Here is a 20,499-nt window from a genome sequence, read left to right as displayed (position 1 = left end):
CCAGGTCATGAAATAACATTTTCTATGATGGAGAAGACCCACCTGTCTGAGGTAATGTTTTTCCAAACAGGGAGACAGTGAGAGAGACTTGGGGGATACGGGAATGGTATTGAGATGTTTGAGCAGTAATGGCAGGTAGTCGCACACTACCTGCCCTGTCCTGAAACTGAGGATTCTGAGCCGGGGTCTGAGCAGGTTTGGAAGGAGTTTGTTGATTCCTGGTGCTCTTTCTGCCCCGGAAAGAGGTGGAGGGGCAGATTGTTTTCTTATAAATTGTGTTTTGGAGGGGTAATTCTTGTAGAATTTGGGGATATGAGGAAACAAACAGGTGCTTCAGGTCCTGTAGCTCCTTCCCCTTCTGTTGTAGAGTTTTGAATAATTCCGCCACCTTTGTCCCAAAGAAGGCAAAGTTATCCACAGGCATGTCCAATAGTTTTGCCCTAATGTCATCAGGTAAGGGCTGTAACCTTAACCAGGAACACCCTCAGTACAGAGGCAGATGCAGCAGATCTGGCAGAAGCTTCAGCAGCATCACAGCTGCATCTAATGGAATGCCTTGTGACCTGAGAAGACAGAGATAGGAGGCTGGATATCTGAGAGTCAGGGATCTCAGACAAAAACTTAGTGGCCTGGCATAACAGGCCTAGGGCATATTTCCACACATGAGTTTGGTAAATTTACTGCCCTGAATGCCAGGGTAGCTGAGGCATAACCCCCCCCCCCCCAGAGGAGCTCCATGGCCTTACTGTCCATATCTGTAGGGAGAACTGAGATGGAGGGAAGCAGTTTTGAAGGCTTATCAGCTGAAACATACAATGCCAGGGTCTGCAACCAGCCATTTAATAAGAAATTTGGCCTCAGGGACCTTGTAGAATCTATTAGGTCTTTGAGGGGCAGGGGGCTGTGGACCATGGTTCACAAAGGTTGCATTAACGCATCCAATAAAGCTGGCAAGACTGGTGGGATAGCTGAAGGAGGAGTGTCCATTTGCAGAAGTTCGTAATACCTTTTTATACCTCTGACATCTCAGTGGAATCTCATTTAAAGAACGCCCTCATTTTGGAAATGGTCTCCCCAAAGTTGAGGTCCTCACCTGGAGACTGTCTCAGCAGAATCCTCCTCCTCCGGGGAGGCATAATCAAGGGGAGATGGCAACTGAGACACATAGGACAGAGTCCTCTGAAGAGTAGACAAAGGAATCTTCAGCTTCAGGTTGAGGAATATCTTGAGCCTGAGGACTAGGGCTAATTCAGGGGGGGGATCCACTGGGGAGGATGAGGGCGTAGCAGGCCTAACAGCCATGAAAGCATTGAAGGAGGAGAAACATGTTTTTGTCTTCTGTTGTTTTCTTTTCAGGGAAGGCCTAGAGGGTGTAGGGCCCAAGGTAAGCCTAGGTACACTAGGTTCTGTAGCAGTGGAAAGACCCGTCTGGACGGCCGGTACAAGCTGAGGTTCCCCCTCACCATTAGCAGCGATGTTTGTTACCTCCATGGACAGGCCTTCTGCGGCTTCCCCAACGGTACCCGCTATACCTATATCGATGGTTTCAGAGTGTTCCTCCAGGTTAACGTCAGCCACAGGAGGGACAAGGGTAGAGTATGTGCAGTAATGGATTCAGACTTAGAAACTTTAGCCTTTTTCTTAGGTGGTTTGACAGGCTGACCGGACAGCCCCCTCCATAGTTAATGCTAAGTGTTTAAGACACTGATTCTCCAAATAAATGTTGAGGGCATGCAGACAGCTGTGTAAGGTCTTAGAAACAAAGGCCTGACAGCACAGGTCTTATGGTCTTGCGTAAATCCTAAACAGAAAAGACAAAGCTAGTGGGCATCCTTATGGGGGATCTGTCGACCACATCTGCACTTTCCCTTCCTGGATGACATGAACCTAAAAAGACATACAGTGACCCAAAGGAACAAAACATAGACAATGGGGTACTTATCTTTGAAATGATCTGACAGCCAGTTCTGCAGGAACAGCTGATGTTCGACTGTTGGCAGAGAAGTCCTGAGGTATAGTACGTGTAGACGTCACTTTTATGGCCCACACTCCCTTGGCCAACGTCAGATGTCCCATGTACCTTGCAGTGACTAGATGCTTTTGTATACTGGTCAGACATTCGGGTAGCAAGAGAGGATAATCCCAAGGATTTGGAATATTGCAACATGAGAATAGAAGGACATCTGCTTTTACAGCACTCCCAAGCTTTCTTTCCAACTTTGCCACAGTATAATGCACAACCTTTCCATCGAGTCAGTCATTTCAATAGTGAGAGCTGGGGTGAAACACAGCACCCCATGCATGCACATATACGAGGTATTTTTCATTTTCTACGAAATCTGCTGATATCTCTACATTAATACTTCCTCTCCCATCAGTGCTCTAACCAAAGTGTAACAGCTTTACAAAGGAGTGGGTCTATTACAAAGCAAAATGAATGAAGTGCAAAAATCATACAACCAGAAACCCCTGCATAATATGCATATCACTGATCACTTACCTAAAACACCAAGAGTGAATTACTACAAAACATGCCTAAAATTATGGCCGTTTCAAGGTTGCATCACGCTACACAAATGCTTCTTAAATATCTTCAGTTCTTGCAAGCTAAAAGTTAAAATGCACAGGTCACATGAGCTGAATGGCTCTAAAGGTTACATACATGTACTTATGGGTACAGTGACATCAGACACCAGTTCAAGACTACAGTAAAAACAGTGGCTATGACTAGATGGTATGCTAATGCAATGAGTCAGTATTATTGACTCACTGTTTATAGCTGTAGAAAATTCGCACATTCTCCTGATGTTGGGATGCTGTTTCCCCCCTTGCTCTCCAGTTTCCTCTCACATTTCAAAGACACAGTGTCTTGTGAAATGTCACTCCTAAACTGACCCAGGGGGTGGGGATGGAAGGTGTTTCTCTTAATGTGAGCATGCACCTGATAGAGTAAATATGCACGAGAGAGCAAGAGAGCAACTGCACTTCTACCGGACAGGGTTCTTAATCAGAATCGGGCTCTCTTTTCTGCTCTATTTGCCAGGATGTTTTCCAGTCCTGCCACCTTGAACTGGGCAAAGCTGGTACAGAAGATGAATAACTTATGCTAGCTGTGACTGCCTGCTTTGAGTAGTCCGACAGCATTTCTGAGTTACCTATACCAGTTTTAGAAGGACAGAGAATGAAAGAAATGACATCAGAAGCTGATAACCAGGAAAAAAAATAGAAACTAGCAGTATCCATTTTCCACCCAATTCAGCTGGTTAGTTGCACTAAACCAAAATAATGCTTAACACATGTCTGAACTTGAAACTTTTAGAAAAGAAAAACCTCAAAAATCATCTAGGCACCCAGGAGAGGGCTGGAAGGTCCAGAGATAAAGGTAACAATTTCAGTATACCTACAGTAGCTATTACATGAAGCAAAGCTGATAAATAAAAAGCAAACAAAATGGATTACATGCAAGACTGGTATGATTCTAGACACATTTTGCCTAACTCCTCCAGATAATAGACGGGAGGGAAAAGAACATACAATATGTGTAACTGTGTCTTCATGAGTGCTCGTGTGTCTGGGTGTGTAAATATACATACACATACATATGTACATATACATGCATGATCATTAAGACAAGAAGGTTGCCAATCTAGCATCTATCCACCAAACAGGCATATCATTGAAACATTGGATATGATGTACTTTACAAGAAACACTAAATAACCAAGCAGTTAATAGCTAATGCGATGCAATTCACTAACATGCCTGGGACACAGTTTACTTCTAACAAAAACTTAAAAGCCCACAAAATACAATCTCTAGAACAATTTAAGTAGACTGCCTATCAGCTTTAGAAGACAAACAAATGAATATCATACACTGGCATTGTCTCAAAGGATAATACCAAGGAGTGTGTGACGGCATCATCTCTATTTTGGCAAAAAATGGGACAGATGTTGCTTTTAGCACTTTTAGGTGATTTCTCTAAAGCATTTGCTGCAAGTTGGATACTGCGTTTCACAACCCATGTCCACTCATCTTAGTTCATGAATAAGCTCTATACAAAACTTACAGAAGAAAACACGCATGATGCTGAAAATAATGTGCAGCCTTTAATAGATACCATTTTAGTATTTAGTAAGCAGAAAGGCACAGTACTTCTAAACTACTCCCACAGTTCCCATTTTATACACAGTTTTTGTAATAGGGAGGATATCACCCCCCCTTTATCCTTGCCAATGTGTCCAAACAGTCCCCAAGTGCAGCAGAAAAGGGATGCATCAGTATCCTGTTTAAAGTATGATCAAAAACCCGAAGAAAGCCACTTTATGAAAAAAATGCATTTCCACTTGCCACATACTGAAATACGTCTATGCAGGCATGAATGCTGGCCATACTCACTGTTGGGTTTCAAGTAACTTACAGAATCCAGGATGCTATGGGGAAAGCTAAAAGCAATGTGTCAAAGAAACATGTCAGTACTTAGAAGATGGAAAGATTTGGTCAAGACATCACAAGGACTGAGCAGTGACTTCTCAATTCCAAACGGGGATCTCCACATGTGTGCCTACAACAAGGAGTTAAATTACTGACAATGGTAAAATGTACACATTCCAATTAAGAACACCAACTTTCAACTTTGCAATATAACTTTGTTTCATCTAGGAAATTTCAATCACAGTCATAAAGACAAGTACTTCTGGAAAGTGCATTTGCAGATGCAGCTCCCTAGCTGTACAATAGGAGTCTTCTTTTAATCTCAGTGTTAACAAATATGACACAAGTTCCTAATACACAATTAAAAGCAAAAAAAAAAAAAAGGAATGGTTGCATTTTCTTTACTGTGCTGCTCCTTAAAGATATGACCAAATCAAGCCAACATGAAAAAAAAAATGGCTAAAAAATAATGTACTGCACTTTCTCAGATTAATCTCAAATAAGCAGAGAGTTTAAACAGAGATCTACAGCTACATTCCCTTTACCAAAAAAAAAAATCATTAACATTGTTCTACATAACTTTATTTGAAAGTGTCAGCACCAGGATACCCTCAATAAACAATTAGTTTCATCACCTAGATTTCCAGAGCACCCTAAGGTGAAATTTTAAATTCCAAAAGCAGCAGCAACTAAGTGAATTTAAGATCATACAAGTATAGCTATGGCTAAGGATGAGCACAAGTTACAGTCACACCATTATGAAAACAAATATGTACAGTATTTACAGAACTCCCAGTCTACAACTAAAGACTGGGAGAGTGATGCAGCATGGGAGGATAAAAAAAAATCACATTTGGAATACTCTTGCTGTATACAGTAACTTGAAATTCATTCCCAAGTACATTCACTGTACTTATATATTTTTGTTTGACAATGCAAACATAAATGTCTGGATTCTGTTGGAGGCCAACTGACTTAATAGTTATATTTCCTGAAAAGGATCCTGAAACTACACTACCTGACAAATTTTCTGAACACTAAGATACCATTTTTATAATGCAGACCTATAATGGAATCAGAAAACGTATCTCATCTTTCCTTACCAATCTTAAACAAATACTAAACACTCAGTTATGTACAGAACATATTCTTTTTCAAAACTGCACAAATATCTATAGTGTTGCTTATGTTATACAAACTGTACCTACACTAAACTAAACAGAGGCCATGGTGATATTGCATCTTATAAATTTTTTACCCGTATCAATAGTACACAATAGTATCAAGTACACACTGCAAACATTTGATAAAGACTATAATTAACTAATAATGCTATATTATTTTTTTCTAATAATGCATAGTTCAATTATATTTTAATAATTTACTTTCTTGCTTCACTCACTCTCTCCTAAAATGCAAAATAAAACTATAATGTTATTAAATTTAATTCATATCAGAACCATCATGCCAACAGGGATGTTTTGCACTTTTTTAGTATGTCAATTTAACAATGATAACTTGCAAAACTAACAATAAGATAATGCAAAACAAAGTGAACTAAGCAAGTACTACCAGAGGCTTTGCTGTTTCACCAGAGTATGCCATCAGTTCTTCAGTTCTTTCAAAACAGTTCCAAGAATTGTGCTAAAGACTGCAATACTTAAGAATTCACCAGCATACTACAACTCCTCCCTGATGCAAGAGTTTAATATGAATTATGGAAAAACTATTCATAATTGCACTTCGAGTTTTCTGAAACCACTGAAAACTTCAGTAGCTGAAAAATGAAATCTGAATGAGTTCAAATACTGCAATCTTTAAAAGCACCCATCCATTATTTTAAGTATTTTAAAACAGTCTATTCAGCAAATAAACTGCCAGCACCTTTCCAAATTATAATGGAGATATTACTAAATTGGCGGCTTTCCAACGAACTATGAACTTCATGAAAGTCACATTAAAGAGCCTTTTGAAGACACTGTGGATATAGCTTAGCAACAACACACTCAAAATGGCGACCAAGGTCCCAGAGTCTATCTGGGGTCTCATAAACTTTTCTCCAATCATCAGTGTCCTCTTCATAAACATACAGAGAATTTTTACGACTGGTACGAAATACGTGTTCTTCTACAGTGACTTGTGTAGCTCTAACAAACAAATGCAGTTTGCTATGGAGAAGAACAAGTTTAATATATGGATTGGTGGATGAGTCACATGGAAGATCTTTTTTCTGAGTCCAAGTGTTCTTCTCAATATCATAGACTTCTACAATGAAAGTACGATAACTCTTTCCACAGGTCCCTCCTATGTAGTAAATGGCGTTATTGTATACAGCTGCTAGTCCTTGGGTTCTAGGTGTAGTCATGGGAGTTAAATGTCCCCAGTAGTCCTTATGTGGATCATAGCAAAGGAAGAATTCTCCTAAAAATGAGGTGAAGGGGAAGAAGACGACAAACATGTGAACAAAAAGAGTAAAGCAATAAAAACATTCTACAGGTCTTTCCCCAAATTGGGTGAAAACTAGATTTGCACTCATCTAGGCAATCTACAGAAACTTCTGATCTGCAACCAAGACTGACAAAAATGCAATACACAAGAATACATACAAGACTATTGGAAGGGCTATGTTTGGGACACTGAGAACTAATATAACAAATGCAGCTGTTCTACAAAGGTTACTTATTGATCATAAAATACTTCGTTTAAGAGATCAGATATGTGAATTACAGCTATCAAAACAACAACATTTTACCAGGCTACTGCTGGTCTTCAGTCAAAAGTTAAAAAAATATATATTACAGACTTCTTCCTTGTTATACAATACTGCAACATGGTTGATTTGTGCATGTGATGCTACATATACTGCATTAAATTAAGTTGTGGGCAAAGGAACACTGCAATCCAGACTGCAGAAGGTGCTCTACCTTTATAATTTTTTCAGCCCTTTGTGCTCCAAGATGTAAAGCAGGAAAGGTCAGGATCTGTGCTGGAGGAACACAGATCAAAGAAACAAACTAACATCCAACCTGTACTGTACTGCACTGTACCTGGACAAAGTACAGCGGCTTTTAGTTTATTCACCACAGTGCTGTAGTAAAATTCCTTTTCCATGCAAATTTCACCTACAAAGCCCAACACCTACAAGTTTACTGAGACCCTACTATGTGTCTATACATACACTTCTGTTTCTTGCTTTTACTTCCTTCTCTCTAATTTGTACTCCAATTCCCAACTATTGTCCTCCCTCCCATACTGCTTTGCACTATATCCATTTATAATCACACCCTCCCTAGTAGTAATTATCTATTTCACATTGTACCCTTTTCTTTTCCCAAATAAACCCTCATTTGTCTTTGACTACATCATTATATTCTAGCCTTTACAGCATAACTTTATTCTTTTTATAGAAAAAAAGAAGTTATGTCTTACCATAATGTTCCACCTGAGTTGATCTTCTTCCAGTCATCAATGATGGGTTCGGTTCAGAGCCCTCCGAATAGAGTCTGCCTTATATCAAGCTTACGTGCACCAAAAACTCTCCAGCTAAGCTGCTACCCACAATACCCTTTGCTCAATTACCTCAGATCAAGTTTGCATACAATATATAGAGAACGAATAAGTCAGAGGCCATCTCTGCACAGAAACCCTAATACACCACAAATACCCAGAAGATCCGCCAGGAACCTTAGTTGGGGGTCGGTGGGAGGGTTTGATGACTGAAAGAAGATCAACAACTCAGATAGAATGTTATGGTAAGACATAACTTCTTTATCTGAAGTTGTTAATCTTCTTCCTATTCATCAGTGATGGGACCGAGTTGCCAGCTACTTGGAGAACCTGGGTGGCCCTTATGGAAGAACATTCCTGAGAACCATTGAACCAAAGGCCGCTCTTCCCCTGGAGATAAGATCCAATTTGTAATGCTTGATAAAAGTGTGGGGCTTAGCCCAAATGGCAGCTGCACAAATGTCATCTATGGAGGCCCTAGAGTGGAAGGCAACAGATGCTGCAATAGCCCTAGTTGAGTGAGCTTTGATTTGGCCAGGCTTAGATCCCTCTAAGAAAACATGTGAAGGCAATGCAATCCCTGAGCCATTTAGACAAAGTAACCTTTGATAATGCACCTCCCATTCTAGGGCCGGCAAAGGAAATGAAAAGCTGGTCTGACTTGCAAAATCATTTAGTTCTGTCCAGATAAAAGCACAATGGTCTATGAACATCCAGGGAATGAATGCAGTATTCTCCCTTGTTAGAGTAATTTGGGAAAAACACAGGGAGTTCGATGGACTGGTTAATCAAAAAGTCAGAAACCACTTTAGGGAGAAATGATGGGTTAGTTCGAAGTGATACTCTGTCCTTATGATCAGATAAGGGCTCTTGATACATAATAATGCTTGTAATTCAGAAAATTCTTCTTGCTGAAGTTATAGCCACCAGGAATAAGGATTTCCATGATACGAATTTTAGATCACAGGTGGCAGCTGGCTCAAAAGGTGGCAGGGAGAGAGCCTGCAGAACCCAGGACAAATTCCATGCCTCCACCGGCTGTCTGATGGGAGGTCTGCTGTGAAAAATACCCTAGAGGAAGGTCTTGCAAAGACAAGAAGAGATAAGTGGTACTCCTTCAGACCCTTTATGGAAGTTGGAAATACCTGCTAGATGGACTCGAATGGTAGAGGCCGGGGCCCCTTTGTCAAACAGCTCAGCCAAATAATGAAGAATAGTGGCTACGGGGGCTGAGAATGGGTCTAGTTCCTGATTATGTGACCAAATAGAGAATCTTTTCCATTTATCCCTGTAAAGTTTTCAGGTGGATGGTTTATGAGAAGCCAAAATAATATCCCAGACAGGTGAAGAAAGGGTTTCTTGCCTGGCAACTAATGGAAGTGGAGAAACCAAGCTGTCAGCTTGAGGGTAGACATATTCGGGGGAGTCAGCCCTTGTGGGTGAGAAATTAGGCCCTGACAAGTATCTAGGATCCAAGGAGGTTGTAACAGATGAGGTTGAAAGAAGGGAAACCACACGGCGAGGCCAGAATGGAGCGATTAGGATCACTTTGCTTCTCAACCGAATCGCCTTCCGTAGAACAAAAGGAATCAGAGAAATCTGAGGGTAAGCATAAAGAAGACCCGTGGGACAATCGTGGACTACAGCATCTCTCGGTGACTCCCTGAGAGGGGGAAAGAGGGAAAAGTAGCCGCTGCATTTTGTATTTGAAGGGGAGGCAAAAAGGTCGCAGAATGGCTGGCCCCAGCGGCTGAAAATTTTTGTCGCCACACTAGGGTTGAGACACCACTCGTGAGGATGAAGGATGCATCTGCTGAGTCTGTCCGCAATTATGTTGGAGCTCCTGGGATATGCGCTGTAATCAGGAAACGGTTGGAAACTATCCCCAACTGCCAGATTCTCATGGCTTCGTGACAAAAGGGGTAAGACTTGGTCCCTCCCTATTTATGTATCAGACCACGGACATGTCCGACTGGACAGCAATAGTTCTGGACCAAAGAAGCAGATGAAAAGCTTGCAACGCCAACAGCACCGCTATTAACTCCAGGACATTGATAAGCAAATTGATCTCTACATCGGACCACGTGCCTTGGACTGACTTTCCCTGGAAGTGGCTCCCCCACCCCATCAGGGAAGCACCCGTGGTCACAGTGGCGCTGAGCTGTGGAAACTGGAAGAAACTACACCAAAGATTTTCATTTTGTACTCATCCACCAGAGATCTTATTTGCAAATGTTGGTGATGAGGATCTTTGCGCTCAGGGGGTGGAGACTGGGTATCCACTGGGCCTGAAGGAGCCATTGTAGCAATCTCATGTGTAGTCTGGCTAAGAGAACTATGGGGATGGCTGCAGCCATAGATCCCAAGGCTTGAAGAATCTCCCTTGCAGACACCTTATTTTGACAGACTATCACCTGACCTTGTGCCCCGAGTCCCTGAAGCCTGTGGGGAGGAAGTGTGATTAGGCTTGACTTGCTGCCCCTATGAATTCCAGCTGTTGTGATGGTGGAAGGCTTGATTTTTCCCAGTGTATGGCGATGCCTAATCACTCTGCTAGAGCCAATGTGTAGCGGAGGGCCCTGACCAGAAGACGCTTGGTGGGGGAGGAGGGAAGCCAATCGTCTAGATATGGAAACACCTGGATTCCATGAAGTCTCAGATGAGCTGTTACCACTGCAAGAAATTTCGTGAACACTCTGGAGGCCATCGAGAGACCGAAAGGCAGGGCTCTGAATTGACAGTGATTGGCTCCCAACCGTAAGTGAAGGAGGCTCCTGGAGTGCTTGTCCATCTTGACATGGCAATACACATCTCGGAGATCTAAGGAGCACATCCACACACCCTCCCGCAGAAAGGAGAGGATGGACTGAATCGTGACAATGCAGAAGTTGGTCTGAACTACTGATTTGTTTAATTGACTGAGATCCAGAATGGCCCTCCAATCCCCTGTTTTCTTTGGCACCAAAAAGAATCTCTAGTAGAATCCTGATCCGCACTGATCTGAGGGGACCTGATCTGAGGGGGCCTGTTGGATGGCTCATTTTTGAAGTAGCTTTCATATTTCGGAAGCTGCCTCCTCCATTTGACTGGGTGGAACATTGGGAAGGGATTTTGGAGGTCTTGGATAGGATATTAGTGGAATATGGTAGCCTCTGGTAAGGATTCTCTGCACCCACTGATCGCTCGTAATGGATAGCCAGACAGCTTGGTGCAGAGAGAAACGTGCCCTGACTGCTTCCAGAGGAAAGCAATCGGGCAGCGCCTCAGGAGCGCTGGTATTTTCTACCTGAGAAGGAATCTCTGGAGCTCTGGTGCTGGGGACCCCCTCTGCCTCAAAAGGGACGTCTTCCATTATTGGAACCCCCTCTGCCCCTGGAGGAGTCCTCACCACGTGCGTCTCGGAAAGAACCTTGAGACTTCCTGCACCACATCTTTCCGCTCCTCTGATTCCTGGAGAAGGAAAGTACAGTTTTGTACCTACCATAAATGTAGATGTTCGAGTGCTAATACAGCTGCAGTCATAACTGATGGGTACTCCTGCCGTCAGGCGGGTCCTCTGTCGGCTGAATTCCAAAGTCTAGGTCCGGCGTCGGTTGTCGTCGCTTCTTCCCTGACGTCAGTGCGGCAGGGGTATAAAGGAACCAGCCGACGCCATTTTCTTCAGTTTTTCTTGCCCCAGATGTCAGGTGCCCCCAGAAGGAAGGCAATATATATAAATTTGTGTAATAATGCAGTGCAATATAATCAAAATACAGTACTTGCAAGCAAATACATCATAAATGAATACCCCAATCAGGTTGTATGAGGATGTGTTAGCCTATAGGCCTGTCCCAAGAGGGGAAGGAGGGAGGGAAACCTGGACTGCAGCTGTATTAGCACTCGAACATCTACATTTATGGTAGGTACAAAACTGTACTATGTTCATCATGCATACAGCTGCAGTCATAACTGATGGGTAGAATCCCAAAGCTAAGAAAGGGGTGGTAGGCACTAGGTGGAACTAGGAGGAGCCAAAATGCCCTGCAAGACTGCAGTGGCAAAGCCTGCTCTAGATTTGGAGTACAATGGTAGGTTGTAGTGCTTGGAGAAGGTATGCACAGAACTCCAAGTGGCTGCTTCCAAAATATCCTTGGTAGGAACTCCTCTGAGGAAGGCTGCAGAGGTGGCTGTGGCCCTGGTGGAATGAGTTCTAATGCCTGTAGGAACAGTTTTGCCATGAAAGGAATAGCAAAAGCGTATGCAGTGGGCTATCCATTTTGAGATTGTCTGTTTGGAAATTGGCTTTCCTTGAGCTCCTACCGCATAGGACACAAAGAGCTGTTCTGATTTTCTGAAAGGCTTTGTTCTGTCCAAATAATAACGCAGTTGTCTGTGGATGTCCAAGGAATGTAGTAATCTCTCCCCTTTGTTTTGAGGATTAGGATAAAAAGTAGGTAAATGTATGGCCTGATTTAAAGCTACCCTGGATACCACTTTAGGCATAAAAGACGGGTTGGTTCATAAGGAAACTCTGTCCTGATGGAAGATGATAAAAGGCTTGACAGCCATGAGAGCCTGTAGTTCTGAAACTCTACGAGCTGAGGTGATAGCCAGAAGGAAAGCTGTTTTCCAGGACAAATATTGCAAATCTGATGAGGCAGCTGGCTCAAAGGGAGGCAAGGTCAGTTTTTCCAGAATGAAATTAGGATCCCAAGCAGGTATTGGTTGTTTCCTTGGAGGTCTTAAATTCTTAGCCCCTCTGAGGAACTGTCTTAAGAGAGGGTGAGAGAACAAAGGTGGATCAGTGTTGTATTCTGCAGAAATGGCCGAGGCATGGATTTTGATGGAGGAGAATGAAAGTCCACTGCTTAGCACCTCAGCCAAATATTGTAGTATTTGAGGTAAATTCAGATTTCCAGGATCCTGGCCCTTTTTCTCATTCCAGACATGAAACCGTTTCCATTTTGCGGAGTAAGCTTTTCTAGTCGATGGCCTTCCGGCCTCCAAAATGACATCCTGCACCTCCTTGGAGAGTAGGGCCTCTTGTGATGCTAAGGAATCTTCCATGCGGCTGGATTGAGTGTTTTTAGCAGACTGTGAAGAGTTTTGAAGCTGTGCTGAGTCAGAAGAAGAGGCATTAGAGGCAGGGTCCATGGTGGGGACTGCATCAGACTCCTCAGGAGTGGGTACCAGTGCTGCCTTGGCCAGTCTGGAGCAATGAGAATAATCTTTGGTCTGTCTGCTCTGGTTTTCAATAGAACGTTGGGCAGCAGAGGAAGAGGTGGGAAGGCATAAACTGTCATTGATGTCCAACTGAAAGAGAGCGCGTCCACTCTCCAGGCCTTTGGATGGAAAATCCTTGAGCAGAATTTTGTCAATTGATGATTTTTGTGGGAGGCAGAGATCTAGGTCTGGCCTTCCCCATTCTTGGATTATTTCTGTAAAAACTTTTGGATGCAATTTCCAATCGTGTGGATCTGTCATATTCCTGCTTAGGTTGTCTGCCAGCGTGTTTTCCTTGCCTGGCAAGTACTGTGCTTGTAGTTCCATTTGTAAGTCCATGGCCATGTTCCAAAGTGACATGGCCAGTCTGCATAGGGGGTAAGAATGTGTTCCTCCCCATTTGTTTATGTACCACATAACTGTGGTGTTGTCTGTTCTTATCAATAGTTGACGTGGTTGTAGAAGGTCCTTGAAAGCTATAATAGCATTTATTACTGCTAGCATTTCCTTTTGATTGATGTGAAGGTGCTTTTCTTTTTGGGACCATTTGCCCTGAATGCACCGATCTGTCATGTGCGCCCCCCAGGCGTAGTCCGAGGCGTCTGTTGTGATGACTTGATTTGCTTGAGGCTTGCTGAATGGAAGACCTGTGTTTGTTTGACATGCTTGAGCCCACCACAGAAATTCTTTTTGCAGACATGGAATTAGTGGTATTATTGTTTCCAAACTGTGGCTGTGTTGAGACCATATGTTTTTCAGGTACCACTGTAGTTTCCTCATATGCAGCTTTGCACATGGGATTAGTAAGATGCAAGATGCCATGAATCCCAGAGCCTGCAGGATTTTCCTTGCAGTCAGCCTGGTGCAATTTGCTAGTGTTCTGAAGTAATGAATTAGTTGCCCCTGCTTCTCTGGCGTGAGGTAGGCCATCTGGGTGCTTGTGTCCAAATTGGCACCCAGGAAAATTATCATCCGAGAGGGTATTAACCTCGATTTCTTTTTGTTGACTGTGTATCCCAGAGAGTTCAACAACATTATTACATAAGCCAGATGTTTCAGAAGAATGTGCTTGCTGTCTGCTTGGATCAGGCAGTCCAAATAGGGGTATATTTGTATCCCTTGAAGTCTGCAGTAGGCAATTACTGATGCCAGGCATTTCGTGAATACTCTGGGCGCAGTAGATAAGCCAAAGGGCAATGCAGAGAATTGATAATGGGTTGAACCTGCAAGAAATCTGAGGTACCCTCTGCAATTTTGTCTGATTGGGACATGCAGGTATGCCTCCTTGAGGTCCAATGTTACCAGCCAAGACTCCTTGCCCAGCATGGGAAGAAGTTGCTGTAGAGTGAACATCTTGAATTTTGGTACGAGTAGAAATGTGTTTAGGATGGATAGGTCCAAAATAGGTCTCCAATCTTTTCCCTTCCTTGGTACCAGAAATAGCCTGGAATAAAAACCTTGACCTTGTTCGTATGTAGGTACCTCTTGAATAGCTTTCATGTTTATGAGATCTGTAATTTGCCTTTGTGCCTCTGCCCTTTGATTGTGTGGCAGGTTTGGCATGCCTCTCATTTTTGGAAGGGTGTGAAAATGGAATTTGTATCCTCTGTTTATAATGTCCAGGATCCATTTGTCCTTTGTGACAATATGCCAATTTTTTGAAAATAATGCCATCTTTCCTCCTAAGGGGGCTGCCATTTGAGACTTGGTTGGCATGCAAAGGGGAAAGTCATTGGGTTTGCTTTCTGAAAGATTGCGAGTTATCCTCACCACCTCTTTGTGTAGGAGCTTGCCATTGTCTGCCTCTAAACGATCCTTGGGATTGTCCTCTGCCCCTCGGGTGCCTGTATCTGCCTCTGGGATCTGTCCGTGGCAGGAAAGGACCAGTTTTTGGAAGGCCAATTTCTACTAAAACGTGGGGGTTGTACCTGTAGAAAATCTTTCACAGTTTGCATTGATTAAGCCTTTTCCTCCATTTTCCTTAATACCTCCTCAGCATTAGCACCAAATAGTACATCCTTTTGAAGAGGGGCGTCTAGTAATTTAGCTTTGACATGATCAGGCAAGGCTTGTTCCTTGAGCCAGGCATGCCTACGTATGACTGATCCAGTAACAGCAGCTCTACATGAGGCCTCTAGAGCATCAAAACCACATTGTAAGGTATGCTTACCCACTTGTTCTGCACTATGCATCAAATCCTGCAACTCCTTCAAGTCTGGTTGTTCAGGTTGTGACATTTTACTTTTCAATTGTGATAACAAAAACTGTTGGTATTTTAGCATATGGAACTGACAGTTTAAGGCCCTCATGGTTAAGTTAGCCGAGGTATATACCTTTTTTCCCCACCTTTCTAAGGATCTGGAATCTCTCTCGGAAGGTAATGGATTTTTAGCAAAGGAGGCCTTAACTCCCTTGGGGCACTGTGAGATGGTTTCTGGGTCAGCAGCATGGCTTTTATATAGAAATTGGTGTGAGTCAGGAACCCTGTAGTACCTGTCAGGCTTAACTGGAGCTGGAAGTAGAGAGTCCGGGTTAAGGCAGGCCTCCGAGTAAACATCATCTAGGATGTCCAAGACAGGAGGTATAGCCAGAGGCCTGTGCTGAGGTAGCAAGAGAAATTCCCTAAGCCTTTTCTTGGAATCTGAATAATCTTGGCCTTCCCAGTGGAAGTGTTCCCTTAAGGTATGCAAAGTTTCCCCAAATGAGTAATCCTCAGGGGGGGGATACAGAGGGATGGACTCCTCCGTCTCAGAATCTTCAAAAGGGGAGTAAGAATGTTCCTGATCATCAGAGTGCTCTGAAATAATGGAGCCCTGATCAGAGGAGGGGGAATCTTCCTCCACTCTGGGCCTTTTGTCCGGTGGGGGCTGAGAACCTCTGATAAGAGTAATTAAATCCTCAGCCATTTTAAGCATCTGTTTCTTAGGCATGGGGCCTGGAGATGGGCCCTGTGTAGCTGGTTTCTTAGAGTGCATGGTTGCTTTAGACTTGGTGAAAGCCTTGATGGAGAAAGAAGAAGAAGGACTGAAGACACCTTGAGTGGAGGTGGACCTGTCCACATTCTGAGTTTCAATGCCAAGAGTGGCTTCGGTATCTGTAGTCGGGGTGTGGGCCGAGGAGCCTGCGACCTCGGGCACAGGAGACACCGTCAAAGAAGTGTCGTCGGTAGTCAGGGGCTGCGTAGGCGCCTCGCCGAGAACCGGAGCACGTGTAGTAGGCTTTGGCGTGATGTCGGTAGAGGCCGCGGACCTCGTGTGTCGGTCCTTATCTTTGCGTTTTTTAGACAAAACTGGAGTCGGAGTATCCGACGACATAATATAGTTAAATGCTTTCCCAAAATAATGCTGGGCGAACTCCGCCCGATGCTTAATGGTGCGTTTGTTGAATGTAGCACAAAAACGACAGACCGAGACGTCGTGGTCTGGGCCTAAACAAGGTATACAGAGGGAATGGAAATCCTTATGCGGTATTTGCTTCCCACAAGAAATACAATTATTAACTTTGTCTGACATCGGTCTGAGGCAAGAAAAGTTTCCAACGGGTACTTAGCTTTTAAGAAGACTTCGGTTTCCAAATTTTCGTAATCTCAGGAGCTGGCCGACCGGCACTTGCGAACTGCTTCTGCTTCGGGCACCGCGCGGCAAGAAAGACTGAAGAAAATGGCGTCGGCTGGTTCCTTTATACCCCTGTCGCACTGACGTTAGGGAAGAAGTGACGACAAAGACGCCGGACCTAGACTTTGGAATTCGGCCGACCGAGGACCCGCTTGACGGCAGGAGACTCCATCAGTTATGACTGCAGCTGTATGCACGATGAACATCATTGAGGTTTAGAAAAGCGTAGGCCAACAGCAGACAAGGTCATCCCATCTTGCTAGCACCTGGCTAGTGTAACCTTGACCTTAGCAGCAAACAGAGCCGAAGGCTCGATAGGGGCATTTAGAAAGGAAGACTTGAAGGAGTCCACGAGGTCACAGATGCGCATCCAGGCTTGACGTCTCATGACTACGCCTGCACCTGCAGCTCTAGTTGCTCCTTCGGTTGCGTGCAACAGCAACCTCATGGATGAATTAGATATGGATTCTAGGGTAGCAAGCTGGGAAGCAACTTTATGTCGTGCTCCATCCGATACAAGACCCGCGAGGGTTCCAGAGAGTTCGCAGATAAGATCTCTCTGGAGCCTCGTAAAATGTGCCAGAAAGTTCAGAGACCTAATCGCGAAGGTCGCTAATGCCAAGACTCGCTTCCCTAACCTGTCCACTGCCCGGGACTCTCTGTTGGGCAGGTGAACAAGCAGGACTCTCTTCTGCAAGGTTCTTTTTCGTGGCAGCCACCATCATAGCTTCCACTGGCAAGCCTCTGGATCAATAGGGTCGATACTCTGGAGGGGAGAGTATTTTGTCTGATCTCCTGGGGATGGCCTCACTGGAGTCTGGGCTCTTCCAAGCCCGTTGCACGATGAGTTTAACCAACTTATCAGCGGGGGCCGTCACCCAAGAAGTAGAGGGCCGAGAGCGAAAGGCCCGCAGGAATACGGATTCCTCTGAGGAAGGGGTTGAGGACTTCCAATCACCCCTCTGTTTCAAGATTTCTATGATGTCCCCGAAGGAGACATCATCAGGGGGTGACCGTGTGTGGACCCTTCCCCAACATTGTAGTCTGTATCCTCCATAAGGGACTCCTCCAGGGAGGCAGTGTGTTTCCTCTTACACACCCGTTTCAGAGGGGGTTCTTCGGTGGGAACATCTGAAGAAGACTTGGAAAGTGAAATGCCCTGGACAGGGAACTCCTGGGCCTTGCGCTCTCGGAATCCTGGGGGGGTGGCCTTTGACAGCTACGGCTCAGAGGAAATTGGGGGAATAGCCAACTGTGGAGGATTGCTGGCAGCAAGCGCCCTCTCCATCACCCAGAAAGCGGGCCCACCCAAAGAGGAACGGAGGCCCAGAACCAAAGGCAAAATCGGAACCGGGGTCACACCCCACTCCAGACAATCCACCCCGGGGGATGGAGCCTCAATCAAGCTCGGAGCAGTAAACACCTTCTGATCCGAAGTTGGGGCCGCCACAACCGTCAGAACAGACACCGGAACCGGGGCTCCACCACCCAAGCATGAGACTGAGGAAGGGTGGGTTCCAACGGAACCGACACCCAAAGGGATCTTGGAGCCTTAGACAGAGTTGTTGTCAGTGCCGAGGAAGGAATTACTCTAGTAAAAGTTGGCTAGATGAGCCTTGGAACCGAGGGGTCCAAGGAAGGAGAGTAAGTAGGAGTTGCTGGAGAAATAGTCCCAAAGCCAGGAGTGGGATCGGGTCTAGGTGGATTTGAGATTCCCCTAGCAGTCAGCAGTTGATCAAAAAAGGCGCACCACAGTCAGTTCGGAAAGTCACCTGGTGGATCTCACCGAAGCGCCTGAGGGGGAGTCAGGCCAGTCCAAAACAGGGATTTGCAGGCTTGTCCGGCAAATGGGTCCACACTGGATGAATATCGGGTCCATAGTGTGTTGCTGAACAGCACCGGCGATTCCAATTTTGCAACAGGTAATAAATGTATGGTAGGAGCTGTGAACGGGCTCGGAGCGGAAGTCACAACAGGGGTGGATGACAGGAATGCTTCTGAGGTAGTTTTCGGAACAGATATCCGACTCGAAACGAGCGAAGTCTGTGCCGATAAAGAAGTCGATACATTGGTCGGTACCAAGGCCGAAAGTGGTGCCATAATTGTCGGTGCTGGGGTGGGCGCCGACGAGGCTGCCTCGGTACACTTCATTGCAGCCAAGCTCAGAGCCGATGTGGTAGTCGGCACCAAGGAGGCAGAACGGTGTTCAGAAGAGGACTTATGGGCCTTGTGCTTGTGACCCTTACCTCTATCACTGGCCGATGAAGAGGGGTCCGATCGAGGAAGTTTCTTGTCTGAAGGAGGGGGTGAGACCTCCGCTGCAGAAATGGCCTCCGAAAAAGACAAAGCCAGCAGATCCTTTAAAATAAGCTTGTTACGGCATTCATTCAGCGTCCACTGACTGAAACTAGCACAGATATCACACGGGGGTTTCGCCGACAAATGTGGAACCCCCAAACAGTAAACACATTCTTCATGGAGGTCACTATTCGGCAGTTTACCACTGCAAGTAGAGCAGTGTTTAAACCCCGTAGTTCCCTTCTTTTCAGAACACACTCTCGCACACAAGGGAAAGAGAGGAAATGAAGGAGAAAGAAAGCAAATACCAACAATGGTACAAGAGAAATACCTGTGGGCAAAGCTGAAGCAATATAGAACAAGAACAAGTTATAAAAGGAGAAGAAACTTTTTCAAACCAGTACATATATTAGAAAAAAGCACTTCGCTGGAGAGCTCGGTGAAACGCTGCTTTATGGCTGTGTGGCAAATGAGATCTGAGGTAACTGAGCAAAGGGCATTGTGGGTAGCAGCTTAAGCTTGAGAGTTTTTGGTGCATGCAAGCTTGGTATAAGGCCGACTCCGTTCCGAGGGCTTGGAACCAAACCCATCAGTGATGGAATAGGAAGAAGATTAACAACTTCAGATTATTCCTTTCCTTACCTATCCTTTTCCACCTTTTTCAGAATCTGCCATCACTGAATCTCCTACTATCCTGCAACTTGTTTCCTTCTTCACTGCTATTTCTCCAATACTAGACATCTATAAATACAGATCATGCTACTCTTCAGCTTATGCTTTACTCTTCTCCTCCTACTCTGCCATCTATCATCCTACCATAACTCAACAATATATCACAGTATCTCTCCAATTCTGTCCCAACCACCTATCCATACTTCCTCTTTGCACTCTTCACACATTGCACCAAACTTATTTAATATTGCACCTCACCTTATTCCAAATATAGGCAAATTAACTGAACCACAACTCAAACCAAATCAAAACTACTTGCAAGAGATCCCTCTAAAAGAAAAGCAGGATACTAAAATCCTTCTAGGAGGAGATATTCACCCTAATCCTGGCCCTATCTATCACAATGAACACAAAAATAATTCTGGTTCACATACTTCTGTAACTCAGCAACAGCCAGTACCCAACCCTGGTGATCTAATTTTTGCTCCCTAAGAGTATGCAAGGTTTCACCAAAAGAAAAATCCTCTGGGGGAGAAGCAGAGGGAATAGAGTCCTCTGCATCAGAATCCTCATAGGTAGATAAGGGTAAATCCTGGTCATCAGAGGAGACTGAAATTTCAGAATCCTGGTCAGAAGTATAAGCAAATTCAGTCCTAGATCTCTCAGAGGGGGAAAGTTGGCTTCCCCTGATTAAAGTAATAAGGTCTTCAGCCATTCTTATCATTTGTTTTTAGGCACATAGGCATGACCATGTGGTCTGGGCATCGGTTTT

The 20,499-nt window shown here is 44.5% G+C and overlaps 1 protein-coding gene across 1 annotated transcript in view; it reads right to left on the bottom strand.

Annotated features, from left to right (window-relative positions):
* Positions 1 to 4,087: 4,087 nt before the first annotated feature.
* KBTBD8 (kelch repeat and BTB domain containing 8) overlaps positions 4,088 to 20,499 on the bottom strand; it is a 326,712-nt gene continuing 310,300 nt past the window's right edge. Inside the window, exon 5 of the mRNA XM_044077962.1 lies at positions 4,088 to 6,855. Coding sequence (XP_043933897.1) covers positions 6,392 to 6,855 — 464 coding nt within the window. The 3' untranslated portion in view covers positions 4,088 to 6,391. The remainder of the gene's footprint in view (positions 6,856 to 20,499) is intronic.

Source organism: Protopterus annectens, chromosome 7.part0, assembly GCF_019279795.1.
Source record: "Protopterus annectens isolate FY-2018-M chromosome 7.part0, PAN1.0, whole genome shotgun sequence".
Taxonomy (NCBI): Eukaryota; Metazoa; Chordata; order Ceratodontiformes; family Protopteridae; genus Protopterus; species Protopterus annectens.
This window is presented reverse-complemented; position numbering and strand designations above follow the sequence as displayed.